This window comes from Lactuca sativa, chromosome 8 (genome assembly GCF_002870075.4).
Source record: "Lactuca sativa cultivar Salinas chromosome 8, Lsat_Salinas_v11, whole genome shotgun sequence".
Classification (NCBI taxonomy): domain Eukaryota; kingdom Viridiplantae; phylum Streptophyta; class Magnoliopsida; order Asterales; family Asteraceae; genus Lactuca; species Lactuca sativa.
Window position 1 is genome coordinate 83161465 of NC_056630.2, and position 22144 is coordinate 83183608.

The 22144-nt window shown below is 31.0% G+C and overlaps 2 protein-coding genes across 8 annotated transcripts in view; one reads left to right on the plus strand and one right to left on the minus strand.

Moving 5' to 3' along the window:
* Positions 1 to 6707: 6707 nt before the first annotated feature.
* Positions 6708 to 9172, minus strand: LOC111897870 (heat stress transcription factor A-6b). 4 transcript variants are annotated; one of them, XM_042897035.2, is made up of 5 exons: positions 8984 to 9172; positions 8459 to 8837; positions 7480 to 8310; positions 7209 to 7386; positions 6708 to 7092 (listed from the first exon to the last, which is right to left on the minus strand). In XM_042897035.2, the coding sequence occupies exons 2-3, from the start codon at positions 8744 to 8746 to the stop codon at positions 7675 to 7677; spliced, it is 924 nt and encodes a 307-aa protein (XP_042752969.1). In that variant the 5' UTR covers positions 8747 to 8837; positions 8984 to 9172; the 3' UTR covers positions 6708 to 7092; positions 7209 to 7386; positions 7480 to 7674. The 4 variants fall into 4 exon arrangements, with proteins under 4 accessions (XP_042752969.1, XP_042752967.1, XP_052622032.1 ...); XM_042897033.2 differs by having other exon boundaries at positions 8459 to 8851; positions 8984 to 9171; XM_052766072.1 differs by having other exon boundaries at positions 8459 to 9172.
* A 1023-nt stretch (positions 9173 to 10195) lies between these two features.
* LOC111897852 (uncharacterized) overlaps positions 10196 to 22144 on the plus strand; it is a 36513-nt gene continuing 24564 nt past the window's right edge. The window contains exons 1-6 of one of the 4 annotated variants that reach the window (XM_052767029.1): positions 10196 to 10289; positions 10892 to 11899; positions 12959 to 13089; positions 13176 to 13378; positions 13452 to 13725; positions 14014 to 14108. The gene's annotated coding sequence lies outside the window, so the exon portion shown is untranslated. Of the gene's footprint in view, positions 11900 to 12958; positions 13090 to 13175; positions 13379 to 13451; positions 13726 to 14004; positions 14109 to 22144 lie in introns of all 4 variants that reach the window. The other 3 variants (XM_052767028.1, XR_002852419.3, XR_002852418.3) reach the window with 3 other exon arrangements.

A 22144-nucleotide genomic window follows, 5' to 3' on the forward strand; every position in this document is an offset into this window, starting at 1 on the left:
AACTTTTATTCCAATATTTGTGATGAAATCATCAAACTTTACAATACATAATATTCACTATTTATACTAAACAAAGAAGATGAAAGGTCATGTATGATATGAATGCACATTATAGTGGTGCATAACCACACTCATAAAACTCATAATAATGTTTGCTATAATGTTCACTAATTATGGAGAGTAATGGGGGATATGGAGAATCCAATAGTCATTCACTAAATAATAATTCATAACACTCCCCCTTGAATGACGATTGTATCATGCCTCATTAAAACCTTAATCGGTAAAACCATTTATTAAGGAAAAAGAGTACATGATTAATAATAGATATTTGAAACAATTGCCTCGTTAAAAACCTTGCTAAGAAAACCCAGTGGGAAAAACATAGCTAAGGAAAAGAGTACAATATGTTTCCAACTCCCCCTGATTAGTACATCACTTGATTTTATTGAAGCACCGCATAGCAATGTTTCATATCATCTTTTCAAATTTCGATGTAGGAAGTGCTTTAGTAAATCAATCAGGAAAGTTGTTACTGGATTGAATTTTCTAGATGTTGATGTCACACTCTTTTTGAAGATCATGAGTGAAAAAAACTTTGGTGATATATGCTTGGTTCTATCTCCTTTGATAAATCCTTCCTTGAATGGAGCTATACAAGTTGTATTATCTTCATATAGTATGGTTGGAACATTCCTGTTAGAAGTTAGACCATAATTCTTGCAAATATGTTGAGTTAAAATTCTTAACCAAATACATTCATGACTTGCCTTATAAATTGCTATAATCTCTGCATGGTTAGAATAAGCAGCAACTAAAGTTTGTTTAACAAAATGACAAGAATTTACGTTACCTCCACAAGTGAATAAATAACATGTTTGGGATCGAGCTTTGTGTGGATCAGATAAAAATCCAGCATCTGCATAACTAATTAACTTCACATTTTGTGAATTTGATTAGTATAAATTCATATTAATTGTACCTCGAAGATATCAAAGAATGTGTTTGACTCTATTCCAGTATCTTCATGTTGGACAAGAACTATATATTGTTAATAAGTTTACGACAAAAGATTTATCAGGTCTTGTATTAATAGTAAGATATAATAGTGCACCAATAGCACTAAGATATAGTTCTTCGGGAACAAGAAGATTTTCATGTTTTTTATGATGCTGAAGTTGGTCATTTTTGGCATCTAATTGCCTTACCACCTTCGGGTTACTCATGGATGTGAGTTATTCATATAAAACCTTTTTAGCACCTCTTCTAGATATTAATGTACAAAAAGTCCATTTTTGTGTGTTTAATTTAAAGACCCAAATAGAATTTCATCTTACCAAGATCATTCATTTCAAAAATTTCTTTCAAACAAGAAGTGACCTTTTCCAATTCTCTAGGAATTCCAATTATGTTCAAATCATCTACAATAACATCAATTATGATAAATTCTTATTTGGATCTTTTTATGAATACACACAGGCTTAATGGATCATTTTTTATAGCACTCTTTCAACAGAAATGTACTAAAACAATTGAAGCACATACGACCAGATTGTTTCAATCTATACAAAGATTTATTTAATTTTACCAAATATACTTCACGAGAATTAGAAGTTTGTGCTTCTGGCACGTTAAACCCTTCTGGGATTTTCATATAAATATCATTTTCAAGTGAATCATATAAATAGGCGGTAAATACATCCATTAGATACATCTCCAGTTTTGCATATGTTGTTAAACATATAAAATAACTGAATGTGATTGCAACAACTACCGGAGAATACGTTTCTTCATAATCAATTTCGGGTCTTTGGGTAAAACCTTGTGAACAAGTATTGCTTTATATCCCACAACTTGATTTTTCTCGTTTCTTTTGTGCATAAATACCCATTCGTGTCCCACTGTTCTTACTCTGTTTAGTGTACGGACTACAGGTCCAAAAACTTTTCGTTGAGTAAGAGAATTAAGCTCTTTATTTATTTCATCTTTCCATTTTGATCAATATTTTCTATTCATACATTTCTCAATAGATTTAGGTTCAAGATCCTCATTTTCTTTATTATTGCGCGCGGAACATGATATGAAAAATTATCGTCGACGTCTATCTTATTTCGGTTCCATCTTATTCCTATCATGACATAATTTATTGAGATCTCATCATTTTCCATTTTTCAGGTACCTTATTTTCTTTTGTTATGTCATTGGGCTCTTCTAGAACTTCATTAATCTTTTCAAGAGATTCTGTTTTCTCTTTTGGACCATCAATTGTATTTGCTTCATTTCATTTTCGAGGATTTTTATCTTTGAAACCGGCTGATCTTCCACGCTTCAGGCGTGCCTAAGATTCATTTGCAGTTGTATTTTTTTGCTTCCTTTTGGGATATCAATTCTAACTGGAGTAAGTATAGCTGGTACATGAGACTTTGTTACTCACTTAGGGTCAGTAAATGCTTCTGGCAATTGATTTGCTACATTTTGTAAAGGAATTATCTTTTTTATTTCAAGATCACATTGACTTGAACGAGGATCTAAAACTGAAAGTGACAATTCCTTTCAAGAGATTTTATTTTCCAGCTTCTTTATTTCTCCCCCCTAATGTTGGAAAATATGATTCATCAAAATAATAATCATCAAATATAGTTATAAATAAATCTTCAGTTGATGATTTTAAATATTTTACTATAAATGGGGATTCATATCCAACATAAATTCTCATTCTTCTTGAGGACCCATTTGTGTGAAGTGAGGTGGAGAAATGGGTACATAAATTATACATCCAAACATCCTTGGATGGTAATAATTGGTTCCTGACCGCAATCCAGTTGAATAGGGGAGAACTCATGATAACTAGTTGTTATTATGCATATAAGTGATGTTGCATGTAAAATTTCATGCCCTTATGTTGATTAGGAAGTTTATAATGCATTAGTAATGGTCTTGCAATTAATTAAAGGTGTTTGATTAACGACTCAGCTAAACCATTTTATGTATGAACATATGCAACATGATGTTCAATAGTTGTTCTAATTGACATGGAATAATCATTAAAAGCTTATGATGTAAATTCTCCAACATTGTCAAGTCAAAATGTTCATAACTGGGTAATCGGGAAAATGTGCCCTTAGGCAAATTATTTATGCAAGTAATCTTGCAAAAACAAAATTATGACTAGAAACAAGTACACATGTGACCATCTACTTGACGCGTCAATTAAAACCATAAAATATCTAAATGGTCCACATAGTGTTGGATGAATTAGTCCATATATATTCTCTTGAATTCTTTGTAAGAAACTAAGACTTTCATACCCAACTTTGTTCAATGATGGATTGGAAATTAATTTTCCTTGAGAGCATGCAACACAATTCATTATCTTGAAAAATCTTCTGGTTTTTCAAGGAATGACCACTTGAAGTTTCATTTATTCTACATACCATAATTGATCCGGGATGGCCCAACCGGTCATGTCAAACTATGAAGGTAATATCATACTTTTTTGTTTTCAATAACATGAATCACTGTAATATTTTCAATAGCATGAATCATTGTAATATTTGTATAGTACCATCCGGAGGACAATACAGGTAATTTTTCCAAAAAACTTTTCTTATCCAATATCATTTTTGTAATGTTGAGATAATTTTTATTACCATCATTAGTTGTTTCAATAGGATATCCGTTAGATCGAATATCCTTAAAACTTAATAAATTTCTTGGTGATTTTAATAAAAATAATGCATCACCAATTGTAATTATTGTCACTTGTGGTAATACTATATTCGCTCTTCTGGAGCCTTCAATCTTGGTGATTTAGACGAAAATACTGCATCACTAATTTTTAATTAGTGTCCCTTGTTGTAATATTATATTCGCTCTTCCGGAGCCTTCAATCATTTTTGCATTACCTGTTATTATATTAACATTTGTTTCTCTAATTGATAAGTAAGCAAAATACTTTTCATTATTAAAAATGCTATGTGTTACTGCATTGTCTGCAAGAAATGTATCTTCATTATTTCTTTTGCGAATATCATTTTTCATTACCTGTTATTATATTAACATTTGCTTCTCTAATTGATAAGTAAGCAAAATACTTTTCATTATTAAAAATGCTATGTGTTATTGCATTGTCTGCAAGAAATATATCTTCATTATTTCTTTTGCGAATATCCATGTTTCTTTTCAATAAATAAATAAAACATAAGAAACATTCGACTTAGAGAAATAAATTCATATTTTATTAATTTGGGAAGATTGTGACGACATCATTTCTCATGAAACGAATATGACATAAAAACATAATAAATGTCATGAAACAAAACTATACATTATTCTTTCATCACCATCCATAAGATCACTTGTCCGGTTGTCCCTTCTGGGTAGACAAGAAAATCGACAACATCCAAATGTCTCATTTATAGTTGATCTTTGTAAAAATTATTTTGAAAAAAATTGTATTGATATTTTATTTTTCTTTAGATTTTAGAGAAACTTGATAAAGATCAATAAAATGCTTTGGAGAGTGGTGACAAAGAGATAAGTTTGATAAAGATCAACAAAATGCTTTGGTAAGCGGCATGTATAAGACCAATGAACGGTCATTCCACATCGGTGACAAATATTTTCAACTTTCTTTTTTTTCTTGACCAATTTTATCATTAGGATGTAGATTTTTGCTATTTTCCAACTTCTGGTGGTTGCTTGTAATCTTGTTATTTTTTTTATGATAATAATCTCCACGACCTCCATTATACCCATGACTATTATGACTATATGATGTTGCATTCACTGCAGGGAATGCATTAGAACCGGTCGGGATTGATTGGTGATTTTTCATCAATAATTTTTTTTTTGTTTAGCCACAAGAAGACATGAGATTAATTCATATTTATTTTAAACCTTTCTCATGATATTGCTACTGCAGGAGCATGTTATTAGTATGAAAACTAGAGAAAGTTTTCTCTAGCATGGTTTTCCATAATGAAGATAGAAATCAAAATAAAGACTTGTATGTTAAGGAATTGTTAGTTAAGAAATTCCATAAAATAAGTTGTAAGCATTATACATATAAAATTATAAAAAATACATACCTGAAAATGACAAGAACAATAAGGAGTTAGAGCTCTATGGTAGAGTCGTGCTGATAATGTGTTATAAAATATGATCAAATAACAAGATACATTATAGATAAAGAAAGACATGAGAATAAAGAGAACTTTTATTTCAATATTTGTGATGAAATCATCAAACTTACAATACCTAATATTCACTATTTATACTAAACAAAGAAGATGAAAGGTCACGTATGATATGAATGCACATTATAGTGGTGCATAACCACACTCATAAAACTCATAATAATGTTTGCTATAATGTTCACTAATTATGGAGAATAATGAGGGATATGGAAAATTCAATAGTCATTCACTAAATAATAATTCATAACACGATGGTTTTAAAAGAATAACAAAAGATATGATGTTACAATATGGAACCGAGAAGTTTCTAAGAAAGTTAATGTTTTCTTGTGGAGAAGCCTTTGGAATAGACGTCCAACTCTACTTCTTAAAAATAAAATAGGTGATTGAATTAATTGTGTTTACTATGTGGTGAGTTATTTAATGGTTTTAAAATTCACATGTGTTTCGTGATACTCAACACAATACCATAATAGACACTATTAAAGATTTGTTTTTTTTTTTTAACGTTTTAAAAGTAGAAACTGAAAAACTTCAACTAGTTTTTTTTAGCTTATTGCTAGTTTGGATACATGGATATTTAGCTGTTAAAAAAAAAGACTTATGTGTGCATAGTAATTATGTGAGGGATGTGTTTAGCTTGCGTATTGTGGAGAGAGTGTGTTAATAAACTGAAATTGAAATTGAAATTGTTCTTTCGATACACAAAAAAACTTTTGAGTTTTAGTTTATGTTTTATTCATAATGTACGACGACCATTGACCCGATGTACCCTTGCTTTCTTGTGTGGTTTGGATGACTTATTGACTTTTAATATACTTTAGTGGATATAAATTAGAAGGGGTTATGTGTCATTCCTTTTGAGTTGAGTTGAAACAGTTAAACCAAATGAAAATAAATTAAAACTAAAAAGGTTCACACAAAATAATTTTTTTAAGTTAATGAAGTTATAGAAAATTCCACTTCAACATAAATGTCTACATGACAGATGATGTGGAAGCTCATATGGCAACATGATCTGTCACATTTGCAAATCAAAATCATCGCGCTTCTAGTTTCTATATTACCTAAATCGGAAAGAAAAATGCAAGTTGATTGCTAGTAGTAAGAAATAAAGTATGTCTGCTATTTGGTAAAAATGACAAATTTGGTTGCTATCTGACTTAATTTGTTCTTTACTCATTAGGTCAAATCTTGTTTAAATCTGTATGTACATGACTTTGATCTCATAATTACCAAAAGAACCTATAAAACTCAAGCAATTTATCTTATTATAGTATAGTTCCTAACATTTTCAAGTACAAAGAGTTGTAGTCAAATCACAAAGTCACACAACATGAGACTTATTAAAGTGCAACTTTAACATATGTAAAGGACCCTTACATTAATTGCATAAAAGTCAATTTTCCAAGGCATTTAACTACATCAACTTGACATATTCACAAGCATCACCTAATGAAAGTGACTCATTAAAAGAACCAACTTGCTTCCTATCCATACATCCAATCATATCCCAAACATCTGTTTATTTTATTTTTTCACATTTCTATAATAGTTTACAATTAAAAACATTTCTCAAATACGAAACAATATTGTACAACAACTTAATTATACCTCATAGGCTCATATTAAAGATTGTATGGCTCTTTGATTCTTTCTTGTGTCAATTATTTTACCTAATTCCTGTTTAAAATTGAAAATATCTTGCACAATAATGAATATGCATACAGGTCCCACAATCATTATCATTTTTATTTAAAAATACCAAATAATAATTAATACCAGGTGTACCATTAATTAGTAGGCATCATGAGTCACCTAACTAGTATATTTTAGCCGACTTCCAAATAGCAGCCAAAGAATCTTCTGATGTGTTATCTTTCTTCATGGCAATCTACCAAAGAACGAATTTCATTAAGGGCAACATATATATAATTTCCAGATATTAAATCAATTAAATCTCATTTCTAGTAATTAATATTTGGAGTTCAAGAAAGACCAAATGATAACCTTTAACAAGCACTTGAATCTGTCCAAGAAAATGCTTCCACTCTGATAATTAAGATAAGATTCACATGAGAGGATCAGATCTAAAAAAAACTGAGATTAACCCAAAAAAACATATGAATTTAGGAGATGAGAAAGTTAAAATTTTGGTGAAGGGCTAGTGCTTTTCATATTCTGTATCCTGTAAAGGGAAAGAAAACTTGAATTAAGATGATATATAAAACAGTCTATTAGATACACTCTTTTATACAAAATCAGATAGAAGTCAACCAACCAACTTCTAGTAATCAGCATGAAATTTGTCCAAAATCTTCATCATCATCATCATCATCATCATCTGTACCTAGCTACAAAGATCAAGAATAAACGTTTTTTTAAGAACAATGGAAGATCAAGAAGGTGATTATTCATGGATTATGAACCAATAGCAATGTAGAAACAGCTCTCTAGCTACTTGTGGCCTTCAACTTTATAAACCTTCATTTTCGATCATACCAAATTGTTCAGTAAACAATTCTTCCCAGAATTCTTCATCAAGTTCTTTATCATCAAGATCAAAATTAGCTACTTCCTCTTGATTACTTTTGGATCTACCAATTCCCTGCATTTCTAAAGCAAGTGCATCTAACTCAGACATTTCCCACTCTTCTGGTTCATCTTTAATTACCTTTGACCCTTCACCATGGTCAATCATTCGTCTCTTTTTGTTCATAATACTACATTCTTCAAGATCTTTCCTTTTCCCATGGTGCACTAACTTCTGGACAAAATCAGGATTTTGCATTGCTTTTGCTAAAAAACTCATCATCTTTTGCTGCTTCTTTTCAGTTCCTTGTAATCTCATTTCCATGGCTTGAAGGTGGGCCCTAGTATTTTGCTGTTGTTGTTTCAGCCTCACTAATTCCATCATTAAAATCTGTTTGTCACGTCTCAAATGTTTGACTTCACCATCCATTCCAAATTTTCCAACTTCCACACAAGGTTGATTTGTAGCTTGTTGTGAATGCGTCTTTCTTCTTTTAATGTTCTTCAAATTGTCCCTATGCCCCCTCAAAAATCCTTCATTCGCAAACTCCCATATATCAGGATCTATCTTTCTAAAACCCTGCATTCAAAAACCAAAATTTCCGAAACTAACAAGCTTCAACCACATTAGGGATCATAAACTTTCTTAAAATAAAGCATATGACACATGAGTAAAGATACATATCTATCGTATAATAAAGAAAGAAAGAAAGAAAGATGAAACTTACATAAGTATTGAGCTGTCTAACAAAACTGGAGAAATTGTTGTGCTTGAAGTATCTTGGAAGGAGATTAACAGAGAAAGCATGTGGATCCCATACAACAAAGCTTTGACCTCCTCTACTCCAAGAAACAATGTGATCAATACTTTGATCATCCACCATGTCGTATATTTTTGTCAAGAAAGGTGGAGGTCCGACATCGTGTAGACCCTCCATTGGTTGCGGCATATTTATAATCGCAGATTGCTTATTAGAAGGGTATTCTTCCTTAACAACTGGGTAGAAAGGTTCCATGGTGAAATCCACTAAATTATACGACTTTTTATTATGGGTCAGAGTCTTTTCAAGCAAATCTTAAATGGAATCATCAAATGTCGCAGTAACCCTAAAACCCAAAACCTGAAAATTAAAACGAACGCAGCTCGAGATAATACTTTTAACAAAGAACAAAGTGAAATAAATCAAGAAAATTGGTTGAGACAAAAGGTCAAACACATAAACTGCATGATAAAAAGAGAGAGAAAATCTAACTTTTATAGATTTTGGTTTTTAAGGATCGTTCAGGTAGAAGCAGATGACATGAAAGGAGATTGATGAGAGACAGTTGCACAGAAAACAAATTCTTCAGATGAGTGTTGGGCTTTCTCCTTTCGGAAAGTTCCTTTTTAAAATGGTAAATACATACGCCCATGGTTTCAGCCGCATGAACTTAAAGAAGGTTCTGGAGACTTTTCAACTTGCATATATGAACCACTTTCTCTTTTTCATTTTTTTTAAAAAGAATTTGTGGGGTTTTATATACTTTTATTATGGTCCAAATATAATTTTAAATAAAACATTCAGGAAAAAATCGGATGGTTGTTTTATTCTTCTATTAGTGGTTGAAATTGATTATTAATCAATTGGTTTTTTGAGCGTTTAGAAAAACTGTTTAAAAAATTAATAGATAAATAAAACTTTTTTTTTTTAAATAAATGACAGCCATCTTATGGAACCGGAGAAAAAAATCTCTCAAATTAATTACATAAAACACATTCAGAAACTTCACTTCAAATAATATAATTACGACCCATGATGGTTAAATTAATATTTACTTTTAAGTTATATCAATTTAAATATCTTTCTACTTAAATAATAGTTTGATGTAATAAATAGAACATTGTTAAATTTTATGTTAGCCAACCCCTTTATGTTATTGTAATATTCATGCTAAATAAAAATGTTAAATTCTATGGTATTGCCTATACATTCACGACTCACGAGGTACATGTAGGCATACTTTTACTCGTATTTTGTAAATTTATATGTATTAAAAAAATAGAGATAATTTATGAATATATCTATGATATCTTTAAGATAAATGCAAATATGATCAACCTAATATTACGAATTCAACCCAAAAATAAATCTATTGCTTGGAGTTTCATACAATCATTTATATATAAAGTGTTTTGTTATCAACTGATTTTTTTTTACGATATCAAGTTTTAGAAAAGGTTTCAGTTTTTTTATTATATTCCCAAGGTGTTTGACGTTCCCATAAATATATGTGGTAGGATTAGGAATATCATTTTTTGGATCTTGCGTCCACTGAAAATCTGATTGGTTAGCACATAGAGCCCACTGCCCCACTTATCATTTTGGGACTAAATCCTAGTCACAAAATGCAATTATTTGAAAACTAAGTTTTCTTCATAAAATCTTGACATCTTTGTTTCTTCCAATCATATGATATGTCCAAGACGAACTTTATATATATAAGGTGTACACATTTTCTTTTTCCGAGAGGTAGACGTACGAACCACCATGAATATGGCCAGTGACATGGTTCTTAAAGGTATGATTATGATTATATACTAGGAAACTTATTAATCACGTTTTTAATGAATTAATCAGTAAACTATTTTTATATGATTTTAGGCAAAATACGATTTTAATGATATTTTAAGTTTTTAGTTCAATTTCTTTTGTTGCTCATAATGATAGAAGGAATATAACTATTTGATGAATGGAATATTTCATATTAATTATGTAGTAAGTAATTATAATTTTTAAAGCATATATTTATAGTTTGAGCATGTACACTTATTGTTAAATACCCTAGATTGTACATGACATTCATATTTTGTTAAATACCAGAAATAGGAAGCAAGGGTAAAATGGTCATGTATTCATTTAAAATATTACATAGGAAAATGTTTATTTCTTTGCAAAAGTGTGTACATAGGTCCATGAAATCAAGTTGATTACTACCATCATATGCTAAAATTAACAAAACAGATCGATAATAGTCACCTATTTATGAGGTCGATATACTAACCTAAGTAGCCAAATACTTCACCGATTCAAGCATCTTCGGGAGCCTTATCTTTTGAAAGATTTATTGATTTGCTCCTATTGGCGAGTCCTCTATACTTGAAACAATACGTTCCCTCGCAGATGAAGGATAAAGTTAGTCACATCCAATTTTGTCCCAAATCCAAGAACATTCGATATATGCACTGTGTCCTTTGATAGAAAGCAATGGTACAGAAGGTAAACAAATTTCAATAGTTTTCTAATGTTTTTCAACAATTAGTTTCTCTTACCCATAGTAAATTCTTTGTGGTTATTGTAGTTTCTTTTGTTGATGCTCTTTTAAATTCTTAACGAGAAATGATAATATCCCTTTATCTTACACTAAAATAAATAAGTCCATTACCGGTAATGCTATTAGCATCCACAACGAATGTTAGCGGCGACTCAAGCTTGAGTCGTCATTAAAAGTCATTGTCGCTGCTAATAACATCGTCGGTAATGTTTTGGGGACCGAATCCACACGTTCGATTGACAATCTAATCCAACGACGATGGTTCATTTTCGCACAAACTCAATATCGACGATAAATCGTCACCGCTAAAGGTCAAAATTGTCGCCACTAAAGGTGAAAAAAAAAAAGACATGGTAATCTTCCATCCACAATGTTTGCCGCTGCTAATGTTTGTTGCCGCTAAAGGGTTAAATGTCGCCGGTAAATGTATCGCATCTAACAAAAAAATGACACTTGCTCTTTCACTTTCTGCTTCTTTCGCTTCTATCTGCCCTCGTTTTTTTTCTTCCCCGTTTCTATCCATCGATGACCGATTCAACCAACAAGGAGATTCCGAAGAAGAGGAACTCCCCATTATGAGATTACTGACGAAGGGGACAACAATTTCCAGCGACACCTATGCATCTTCGGCGCCGGTAAGGCTTCAACTTCTAATTTCTCTCTCTTTCTCTTCTAACATCAATTTCCGGCTCCATATTGTGATTAATTGAAAAATAATTGTCGATTTCAGTTTTTTTGTGTCCTTTTGTCTTGCTCACTATTTTTTTGTGTCTCTTTGTCTTGGTTACCGCCGGGTACTGTCACCACCGAGGACCACCACCACCACTATATCATCTCTTAAATTCCAGCCACCAGAGGTTCTATTTACTATGAATTTCGAGATTTTATTGCAAAATATGTGTGTTCGTATATATTATGTGGAATTTGGCATGTGTGTATAAATGGTTTATGTATGTGAAAGCATGTGTATTTGGTGTATCTATGTGTATATTATATATGTGAAAGCATGTGTATTTTGTGTAAGTAAGATACTATTATGTATGTATGTATGTATATTAGATATAAGTATGATGCAATTGTGTATTTTGTATATATATATATATATATATATATATATATATATATATATATATATATATATATATATATATATATATATATATATATATATATATGAAAATGTATAGTTGTCTCTATTATGTGCAATTTGACATATTTGTGTATATTTGGTATAATATCTATGTGTATTTTGTATATGTATGTGAATGTATGTATAAATGTCTCTATGATCTCGTGGTCCAAAACATTACAAAAAAAGTATTAAGAAATTTTAATTTACAAAATTATGATAAATCATCAATATTATTTGTTACTCCATAAGTAATTAATATCTTTTGAATGTAATGTAAAATTACATAATTAAATTAATTATTTTATTATGCTTATTTTTTTCCTTTTCATCTAATTTTTAATAAATAAAATATGCATCGACTTGTTTTCTATTTAAATAAGTCAAAAATTAACATAACTATTTATTATAAATAAATTGAGCCCAATATAGAAAAATTATATCATTTATCTTTGATCTAAATTTGAATATATATATATATATATATATATATATATATATATATATATATATATATATATATATATATATATATATTATTTAAAATAAAAATTGGCGTGTTTCCTCGATCCACAACTAACGACTTCAAATACCATAAGTAACAAAAATATACAAAAGTAAGATCATATAAATAACATAAAAAAAAAAAACTTTTAAATTCTATTCGTTTATGTGTCTTTTTGTAATAGAAACTTTATTTGGATTCCTAGTTTAACTAGAAATGTTTATTCCTATGTAATGTGTATTTGTAATAAAAGTTGTATTTATACATTTTATAATTTTTCAGACAATGTTGTCAATATGACTCATGTGTTTTGTACACCATGGTTGTTGTTATGGGTCGTGGACATAAGGGCGATCGAGCCGATGACCTACCTCTTCCAAGCGGTAGAGGTGCTGGTCAGCATGAGTATGATGGTAAGTCTTATTATGAAATTTTGTTTACTATTTTTATTTAGTTATTATAAAATACCATTTCTAATAACTTATAATTATATTTGTAGTTGTGTCACACACGAGTATCAGAGGAAAAGCGAAAAACATTAAGCTCGAAAGAGCGATCTTAAACAATAAGGGTGAACGATTGACATGAACTATGATGGGGATATCACATATGATCTCGTACGAGAGGCGAAGGACATGTTTGCACGCAAAATTGGGAAAATAATGTGGCGGATGGTCCCTTTCGATAAAAGAACATTTAGGGGTAAATTATTTATATAAAAATATTTTATATGGTTAATTATAACTAGTTTTTACTTGGCTAACTTTTTTTGTAGACAAAGTTTGATGTGGATCGAATGTCCCGGGATCTAGACGCTACTATGTTGTTAGAGAGTTTTGAAGCGGCTTTGTTAAGAGGTTATCAAGAGCGTAAAACTAATGCAAAATAATATTTTTTGAAATTCGGAGGGTATAAGGATATCCCGAAAGCATTAGCCACCCCCCACATGATACGTAGGTTGATAATTGGAGGAAATAAATTGAGTATTTCCAAACGGATGAACACCTAGCTGCTTCGGAAAGAAACAAAAATGTAACGTCCGGTTCCTGGTATGTGTTTAACTTATAAATTATTCAATTTTATAGAGCAACTCGACGATTTAGAAGCAACTTGTCGATTAGAGATTATAAGCTCCACGTATTTTAAGCGACCTACTCGACGAGTTGGGAGGGCTCAACTTGATGAGTAGGCTGGCATATATGAAACCTTAATTTCTGGGGTTTACACCTTATTTAAACACCTTAACCCCAATGTGTTGGGCTCATTTCCAGCTTCCAAGTCCCTAACCCTAAATCTCGAAACCCTAAAGCTAACGTGAGCCATTTAAGTGTTTTTAGTGTGTGCTTGGAGCCATTGGAAGAAGGAAAAGCTTGAGGGCATAAAAAGGAGCTTATAGATCCAAAATCCTTGCCTCATCCACGACATTTTACTGGTATAAAGCTTAAACCTTTCCTTGTGGTCATTTATATCTCCATTTTGAATTTCCTTGCTTCCTTTTGGTCCAAATGATATGATTCTTAGGATTTGGACGTCCTAAGTGGAGAACACTTTAGATATAGGGTCTTGAGGAATTTTCATGGCATAAAGGTGCCAACTTTATGGCCATGGAAGTCCCATGCAACCTTTAGACCATCGTTTTGGTCTTTTGAAGCTTCTAATGGCTATGTATGTGGATGAAGTTTAAGACTTTACGTGATCATTTAGCCCTTAGATTCTAGATCTATGACCTCATGGTCTATCTTGTAGTTTTGGTTGTTTTTGGATCAAGACCTTGGCCTTTTTGGGTTAGGGTTAGAGCTTATTTCTTTTAATGGGTAAAGTTGGAAACTTTACCCTCATAGATGTATTTTCGGCCTAGATCTGGAATATGGGGCTTGGATTTGACGAATAATGACTTAATGACAAGCCTTGCTAAATGTGTATAGATATCCATGTATGTATTATATTTAAAACAATCTCTTACTCATTTTATCCTTACTATAGAAAGGAAGATTAAACAAGCATATACTTGATTATTAGACATGGATTACATATCAATGTTCATGACTCTTAGTCATTAATCAGATTCGAGATCTGATATATCATTTTGGTAGTTGAATGGATTTGTCATAAACCATTAAGTAAACTCATCAATGAGAGATTCCACATTTATTGAATCATAGATGATTTCTACCAATAATGTGAATAGTTTGTGTTTATGAATAGCTATTATTCATGTTTAACAATTTCTTGTTAAAACTAGTGCGAACTTGTGCTACATCAGACTATGGTTCTTGAGCTACTTCAAGTTCCATATGCCTCCCACTTGATTTTTCATCAGAAGCTTTCTTTCTGATAACTTAGCATTCAAAGGAATAAGATAACTTATTATTGTTGGTATCTAAACAACCTTTTAGATTATTCTACAAATATGTATTTAGTATATTTTAGAGTCATAATCTTTAGTCTAACATAGGCTTAAATCCATAAAACATTCAGTGAGATAAGGATGGAGCATTTCCATACAAAATCATATAAAGTGGTTTATCTGCTTATTAATTAGTGTTTGTATTCAAGATATAAATGGTGATTGAAGTATGATCCTAAGAGAATATAGAAGGATATTTCTACTGACTAGAAAGTAAACCATATCAATTAAAGTATAATCCATCCTTTATAATCGGTAAGGCTTTAGATGGTGTTATTGGATTATATCTCAAATTTATATTTGAGAACTTCAACAAAGGTTTCACAATTATATTATAACATGTAAAATACAATTACAACAACTATAGTTGTTAATAAAGTTGATTTGATATTTGGTGTTAAATCTTAGACATTCATTAGAAAAGAAGTCATACATCACAATATATAGTTCCTTAATAATTATCTTCTCTATAGTTTAGTGAAAAAGTCATTAGGAATCTTTTATATATAATTAAGATCCACATATGTCAAATAAACTACATTATTTTCCTTCAAATATCTATTTCTTGAAGTTGGAATATATGTATTTCATTTATATAATAAAGATAACAATGTCGTAGATAAGTTTGATTCAAAACAAGTTTGAATCAAAAGCGATTACATATATAATTTATTTATTTATAATGTTTTGATATTTAATTTATAATTATATTAAGAGATCTATTCTCATAAATAAAAGTTAATCATTTCAGAATATGAATATGATCATTATGAAAAACGATTTAAATAAATAATCAAACATTTAAGTGAAATCAATGAGAAATCTTACATACTTATAAAGCATGCATTTTCCCTTGATTGTCATGCATTTTAAACCTCCCATAATAATTTGCTAAAACCTCATGCATTTGAAACCCCCAAACCTTTTCACCTTCTTAATAATTAATCACACATAATCAATGGTAATTCATATGAGATAATAATTTGCTAAAACCTCATGCATTTGTATGGTATTAGAACATGTTTGAGTTTTTGGGTTTTAGACTTTAGTAAATGGGTAATCCGTTTGATACGTTGGATTTGAAGCTATCTTATTCGAATTACCCAAAACAAGAGATAAATTAACAGTATATGCTCATGCATGTTTTGTACAAGCCCCAATCAAAATACAATATATCATGATCATATAATTAAGTATCTTTTATTCCATTTTTGGTTTTATAACAAAAGTTTGTTTACGTGGCGAAGAAAGAAAACTTGAAGATGAATATTTAGGTTGGATGTTTATATAAGATTTGTTTTAAATATATATTATAGATATAAATACACAAATTTGTGTCAAATACAGCCCATCACAAATTTAATGTTATAAACTACAATAAAACTCAAAGTGGTTTTCCAAATATAATGTTTATACTATAATATAATATATTAGAATAATACCATATAGTAGACGAATCTCACATGTTGTGCAGAAATTTACTTGCATAGATAATATATTATAATTATATTTCATTTAACATATGTTAGGGTCATTTGGTTATTACATTGTTGTATTAGGCACTATAGTCTCATATATTTTGAATGACTCTTACAAAAATGATGTCTGTAATTTGAATATAACGTAATATCTTATGATGTTTATTGAATGATATTATCTTCGATTGAGCACTTTTTAATTGAAATCAACTTTATTATAGTTCAAAATTTTGGCTCCATTTTTTCTTTTCATTAGTTCTAGAATATGATTTTTTATATTAACTTAAAATATGTCACTATCTTAAAATAGATTGAGAATGAGATTTTTTTATATTTACTTAAAATACGGCACCATTTTCTATCCAATAGTAAAACTAACAAAGGTCGTTAAATATATACTTTTATGAGGTTCAACATAAATAGACGACCACAAATGAGAATCCATATCTAATCAATCATCAACTAATTAAATTAGATACTAATGTTTACATAAAAATTACATTTAAAATTTTAAACTAATAGTAAAAAAATTTCATTATTTATTATGATAAAAAATTTGTAAATCAAAAAATATACATGCTATTTAATCGCATACAAGTTTTATGTATGGTTTATTCACAATACATTAAACCATATATAACCATATTAAACTACATAATTATCCCACTGCGCAACGCGCGGGCATTCGCCTAGTATATTTATACATACTAAATTAAAACATACATTGTTCCAAAACAAAAAAGTTTTATAATACAAGTACATTATGTTCTAAGCATAAACTATAAACTAAAATCTGGGAGTGAAGTTTCAATTGCCATGTGCTAAGCTGGTTACTCTTCATGAATATCTACAAGCAATGTAAAAATATTATGTTAAAAATTTAAGTACCTGTTACTTTAGTGTTATACGAAAAGTGTAAGTTCTATCTAATAGATACCAAAAGTACTAGTTTCTCCAAACTTTCATTTTTGACAAAGGAGCAGTTCCTCTTCCAGTATCTTGTTTCTTAACAAAAGTAATAAGATCCATCTTTGTGGGCCTTATTGGATTTCTTAGGCCTAAAGATATTCATTTCGTAAACTATAGGTCTCTTAGATCACACATGGTGAATTTTTTCATCCTACCATTATTCCATTGTTTGAACTAGCTTAAAAACAAAATATCATTGTATTGTTTGAATATTTGCATAACCTGTTATATCATATATATATATATATATATATATATATATATATATATATATATATATATATATATATATATATATATGCATACACACATCTAAATTATCCAAGACTTCCTAAAATTTAGGAATAACTTTTCCTAGTATGATGTTAGAAGTATCTTCATTTACTAGATATCATGTTTAGGTTTATTGCTCAAAGCATGTTGTTTAGGAATAGATCCTTTAAGAGTGTACAATTTTTGGTCTCTCAAGACATGAACCTATTTATTGAAATTATATATGTTGAATGTTATTGTTTTTTAGATCATTAAGTAAATGATGATTCATGGTAATGAGATTGAATTATATATATCTACAAAATTTTAACAAAATTCATTTAGTATTTTTGATATTAAATCTTTATTAATTAATATCCTTTTAGTTTCTAAAAACATTAATTATCTAAGTCTAAGATCTAAGTTACAAAAAAAGGTTAGGTGACCTTTATCTCATTCATTTGAATCCAACTAGGTGGATATTCGATATCAATTATATTCTACTATATAATTTCTAGGTTTATGGGATCACCAATAACATAGTTTAATAGACATTTTTGATCTTATTTATGCATCAGATCTCTCTTGCTTAGGTGACCTTTATCACAAAAAATTTATGATCAAATCATTCAATTCGAAAAACTTGTGTAATCGGACTATAACTTGGTTATAGAAATTGCGAATACACCCTGACAATCAAAAGATAACACTAAGTGGTTAGGTGACGTTTATCCCACTAGTGTATCAAGAGATGTGCTAGTGTCTTTCAAAACGGATTACATAAAGTTGATATTTTAAAGGGGTCTTTGATATTTTTATAATTCTAGTTTAAAAAAAACATAATATCATGATTATTGCATGCATCCACTAAGTCATGGTATACTTTTAAAAATCTTATTTTATGTAAAATCACACTTTAACAATGTTCTTTTATAAAACTTGGTTTTACATAATTAACGCGGTCAATTTTTAAAATTAATAGCTAGTATTAAGTTTTACCGTTTGAGCATTTTAGAGCATTTCTAAACCTTTAAATTAAAATTTATTTTATAAAATAAAGTTGGAGTTTGATAAGTTCATAAAATCTCAAGTTTAAACTTATATGGTTTTAATTGATGAAAGTTTTTGTTTGCTACATTTAGCTAGTTTTGAAGCTTGTTTTTTTTTATAAAAATAATATTCATTGCTCATTTAATTATCATCGTACAACGATGAGATGACAAATGGGTAACAAGTTGCGTCGCTAAGCCTTTTTGTATGGTAAAACTAATTCTTTTAAAGACTACATCCAAAGATCTAGGGGATATAACATTAGTATGCATGATTTATTGTACTCTATTAAGAAGCTCTACCGCATCCGACGCGAGGAAACCAAACGTATCAAATGAAAATGATATGAACACGTGTTGATTTTCCATGCACGATTTCTCATGTTTGGTGACTTTGCATGTAGCTACTTTTAAAGTAGTCTGTCCCGCCGTGAACCCCCAGCCCTCAAGCCCACGAGAGGGGATACCCCTATAAGGTCCACACATGCGTGTTTCCCTCCGGCCCATCCAAAAATGAAAATGTTAATTAGACGGTCTGAGGGTTAACCTGCCTTATGTCGGGTCAGTCAAGAAATTAATAGGTGTTTCTTTCTTAGCGGAAACCCCGACATGCTTAAATATGTCAAACAAAACATCCATAACTATATCGTGCATGTATTTGAACCCCAGGAGTTCATTACAGTGAACTGCATGCTTTCCAAAAGAGTCCAAAAATGCCTTGCGACACACCGGACATATCTCGTCAGCTGGGAATATGGGAATCATGAGTCGATATTTGAGGATAGTATGATACTTCACCAGAGACATATGTTGGCCAAGCCCATCTATAGGGATAACTAGAAGAAAATCTTGAGCATGTGCTACACGTAAGCACTGGAAAATTGCTTCCTGTTGAGCCATCATGTCGAGATGGACTTCCATATCTTGGACAATTTTACGAAAAAGAGCACTCGCCATCGTATTCTGGGATTTAAGGGGGCAGTGTCTTTAGTAGTAAAACTGTTAAGATCAAAATCTGGAAGGTTGTTACGAAGAGATTCCAAGTGTAACGCCCGTGTTTCTAGGCTAGGCATTAATGATGATGTAATAGTCTAGGTTAACCTTTGTAAACCGTTGTGAAATAATAAAAATGTATTATTTTGAGTGTTATCTGTTTTATGCTTAATTGTGTGACTTAAATGAATTAAGAAAAAAAATAATCATAATAATAAAATATTAGATAAGCCCGATATTTATGAAGGAAGTTGTAGTGGTTGTGACGAGGATTCCGGATATATATAAAATGCCGAAATCCGAGTTATAAAGAATGAGTTATGACATGTCGAAGTTTTGCAAATGAACCGGTACGACATTGCATGATGTAAATACTGAATTTACGATAGAGCAATATTTAGCCTTAGTGATCTAAACAAAAGTCGTATAATACGTTAAACCGAGAGCATGCATAAAAAGAACGTCTAAATCTGACTTCGTATGAGGAAGTTATGATTTTTCGAAGTTTCGACTTAGCAGTATGCAACCCAAAGTTCGAATATGAGATTGAGTGATTTCTAGCCGAGATAATCTAAACGAGAATCGAAGATCTCGTCGATAGTAATGCAACGGTAAAAAGACAGCCGAAAACGGACATCAGATGAAGAAGTTATAAATTTCTAACGGAGTTTTTCTATCCCGGCCTACTAAAAATAAAAATAAAGTCAAAATTAGCCGACGGAGTCTAAACGAGAGTTGTAGAGCATAATCTCACCTACGCATGGATATAAAGAACGTCGAAAACGGAGCTAGTATGCGAAAGATGTGAATTTCTAAAGTTCGGGGCACGAACCGCGACATTGTGTCAGAGTTCACGACGTGAACACTGGGTTCACGACGTAAACTCAATATTGACGTCTCCTGAAGCCTATCAGACCCAAGTTGTGATGACGCACCTGATGATGACTGAACTCACGACGTGAATATTTGAGATTCACGACGTGAATTCAAGATTTCAGCCCTATAAATAGAAATCGAAGGGCAGCCGGCCATGGTTGCTAATTCCCCCCTCTCTCACTCCCGATACCCTCTCTAGCTGTCTTGAAGTACCCCCGAAGCCCTGGTATCATCCCGACACCCAATGCAAGTCCCGAGGCCCCAAATATACCGTGAAATAGAGTTGTCGAGCCGAAACTCTGCCCGCGAGAAGCCGGATTTTTGGAAGATATCCCGGTTTCATCGAAGATTACTACTTTAAGAGCCTAGTGTTGTCCGAGCATTGTCTTATAATGTAAGTGCATAGTCTCTTTCATAAACACGGTTTAATACAAATATTGTTGAATGTATTAGGTATACGTTTTGAGTAAGTGTGTAGTTGCTTTCTTCTAACAAATAAATACGAAGTATTTTCCATAAAATATGTGCTATGTGTTTATGTATTATTTGTTAGTGAAATGAGTATTGATTAAATGTTGTATACATGTTTTAAAATCTATATCTATATATATATATATATATATATATATATATATATATATATATATACACACTTTTATCTACAAATATGTTGGGTAGAACATGGGTAGATAGTTGATGTGTGATGAAATAAAATGATGAGAGGCCTCGATGCTGTTGTTGATCAAGTTATCTAGCGGAGTATGGATGACGATCACAGACTCTTTCTAGACAGTCCAGTGGAACGCTGACAGGTTCATAACCTGTAGGTGTTGTAAACGATGTGTTCACCGGTGTACTCTATCCCCCTCATGGTTACCTTTAGGACATCTATTGTTGAGGAAACCCCTTTGAAGTAATGTCCATCCCGATGAAAATTATTAGACTGGGTCGCTTGTGATAGTTGTTGTTTTAGGGACGTAAACCCTGTTCACGGCCGTGAACACTCTTATGGCCGTGATCTTTCCCACACACACACACACACACACACATATATATATATATATATATATATATATATATATATATATATATATATATATATATATTACTTCAATTTTTATTCATTTCTCCAAGCTCCAGCCATGAACTACCCATTCTCTCTCAAGGATCATCAAGTGAAGGCTCACTTTTCACTCCAAAACGTAAGCATCTTATCCTTATTCTTGTTTATGCTTGAATCCTTTGATTACACCATTCATTCATCACTTTCATCATCATCTTCATGATCTCCAAGGGTTCACGGCCGTGAAACCTTCATAAGGGCCGTGAACCCTTCATATGATCTTGGGCCGTGAACCCTCATTCCTTGGTCGTAAACCCTTCATATGATCATTCTTGGGCCATGAACACATCATGTGTTCTATGACTGTGAACCCTCCCAAGG

Coding starts and splice junctions, on each gene's coding strand:
- LOC111897870 (XM_042897035.2), bottom strand. CDS start 8,746: ATGGAACCTTTCTACCCAGTTGTTAAGGAAGAATACCCTTCTAATAAG. Junction 8,311..8,458: donor TTAGACAGCTCAATACTTAT/GTAAGTTTCATC, acceptor TTTTGAATGCAG/GGTTTTAGAAAGATAGATCC.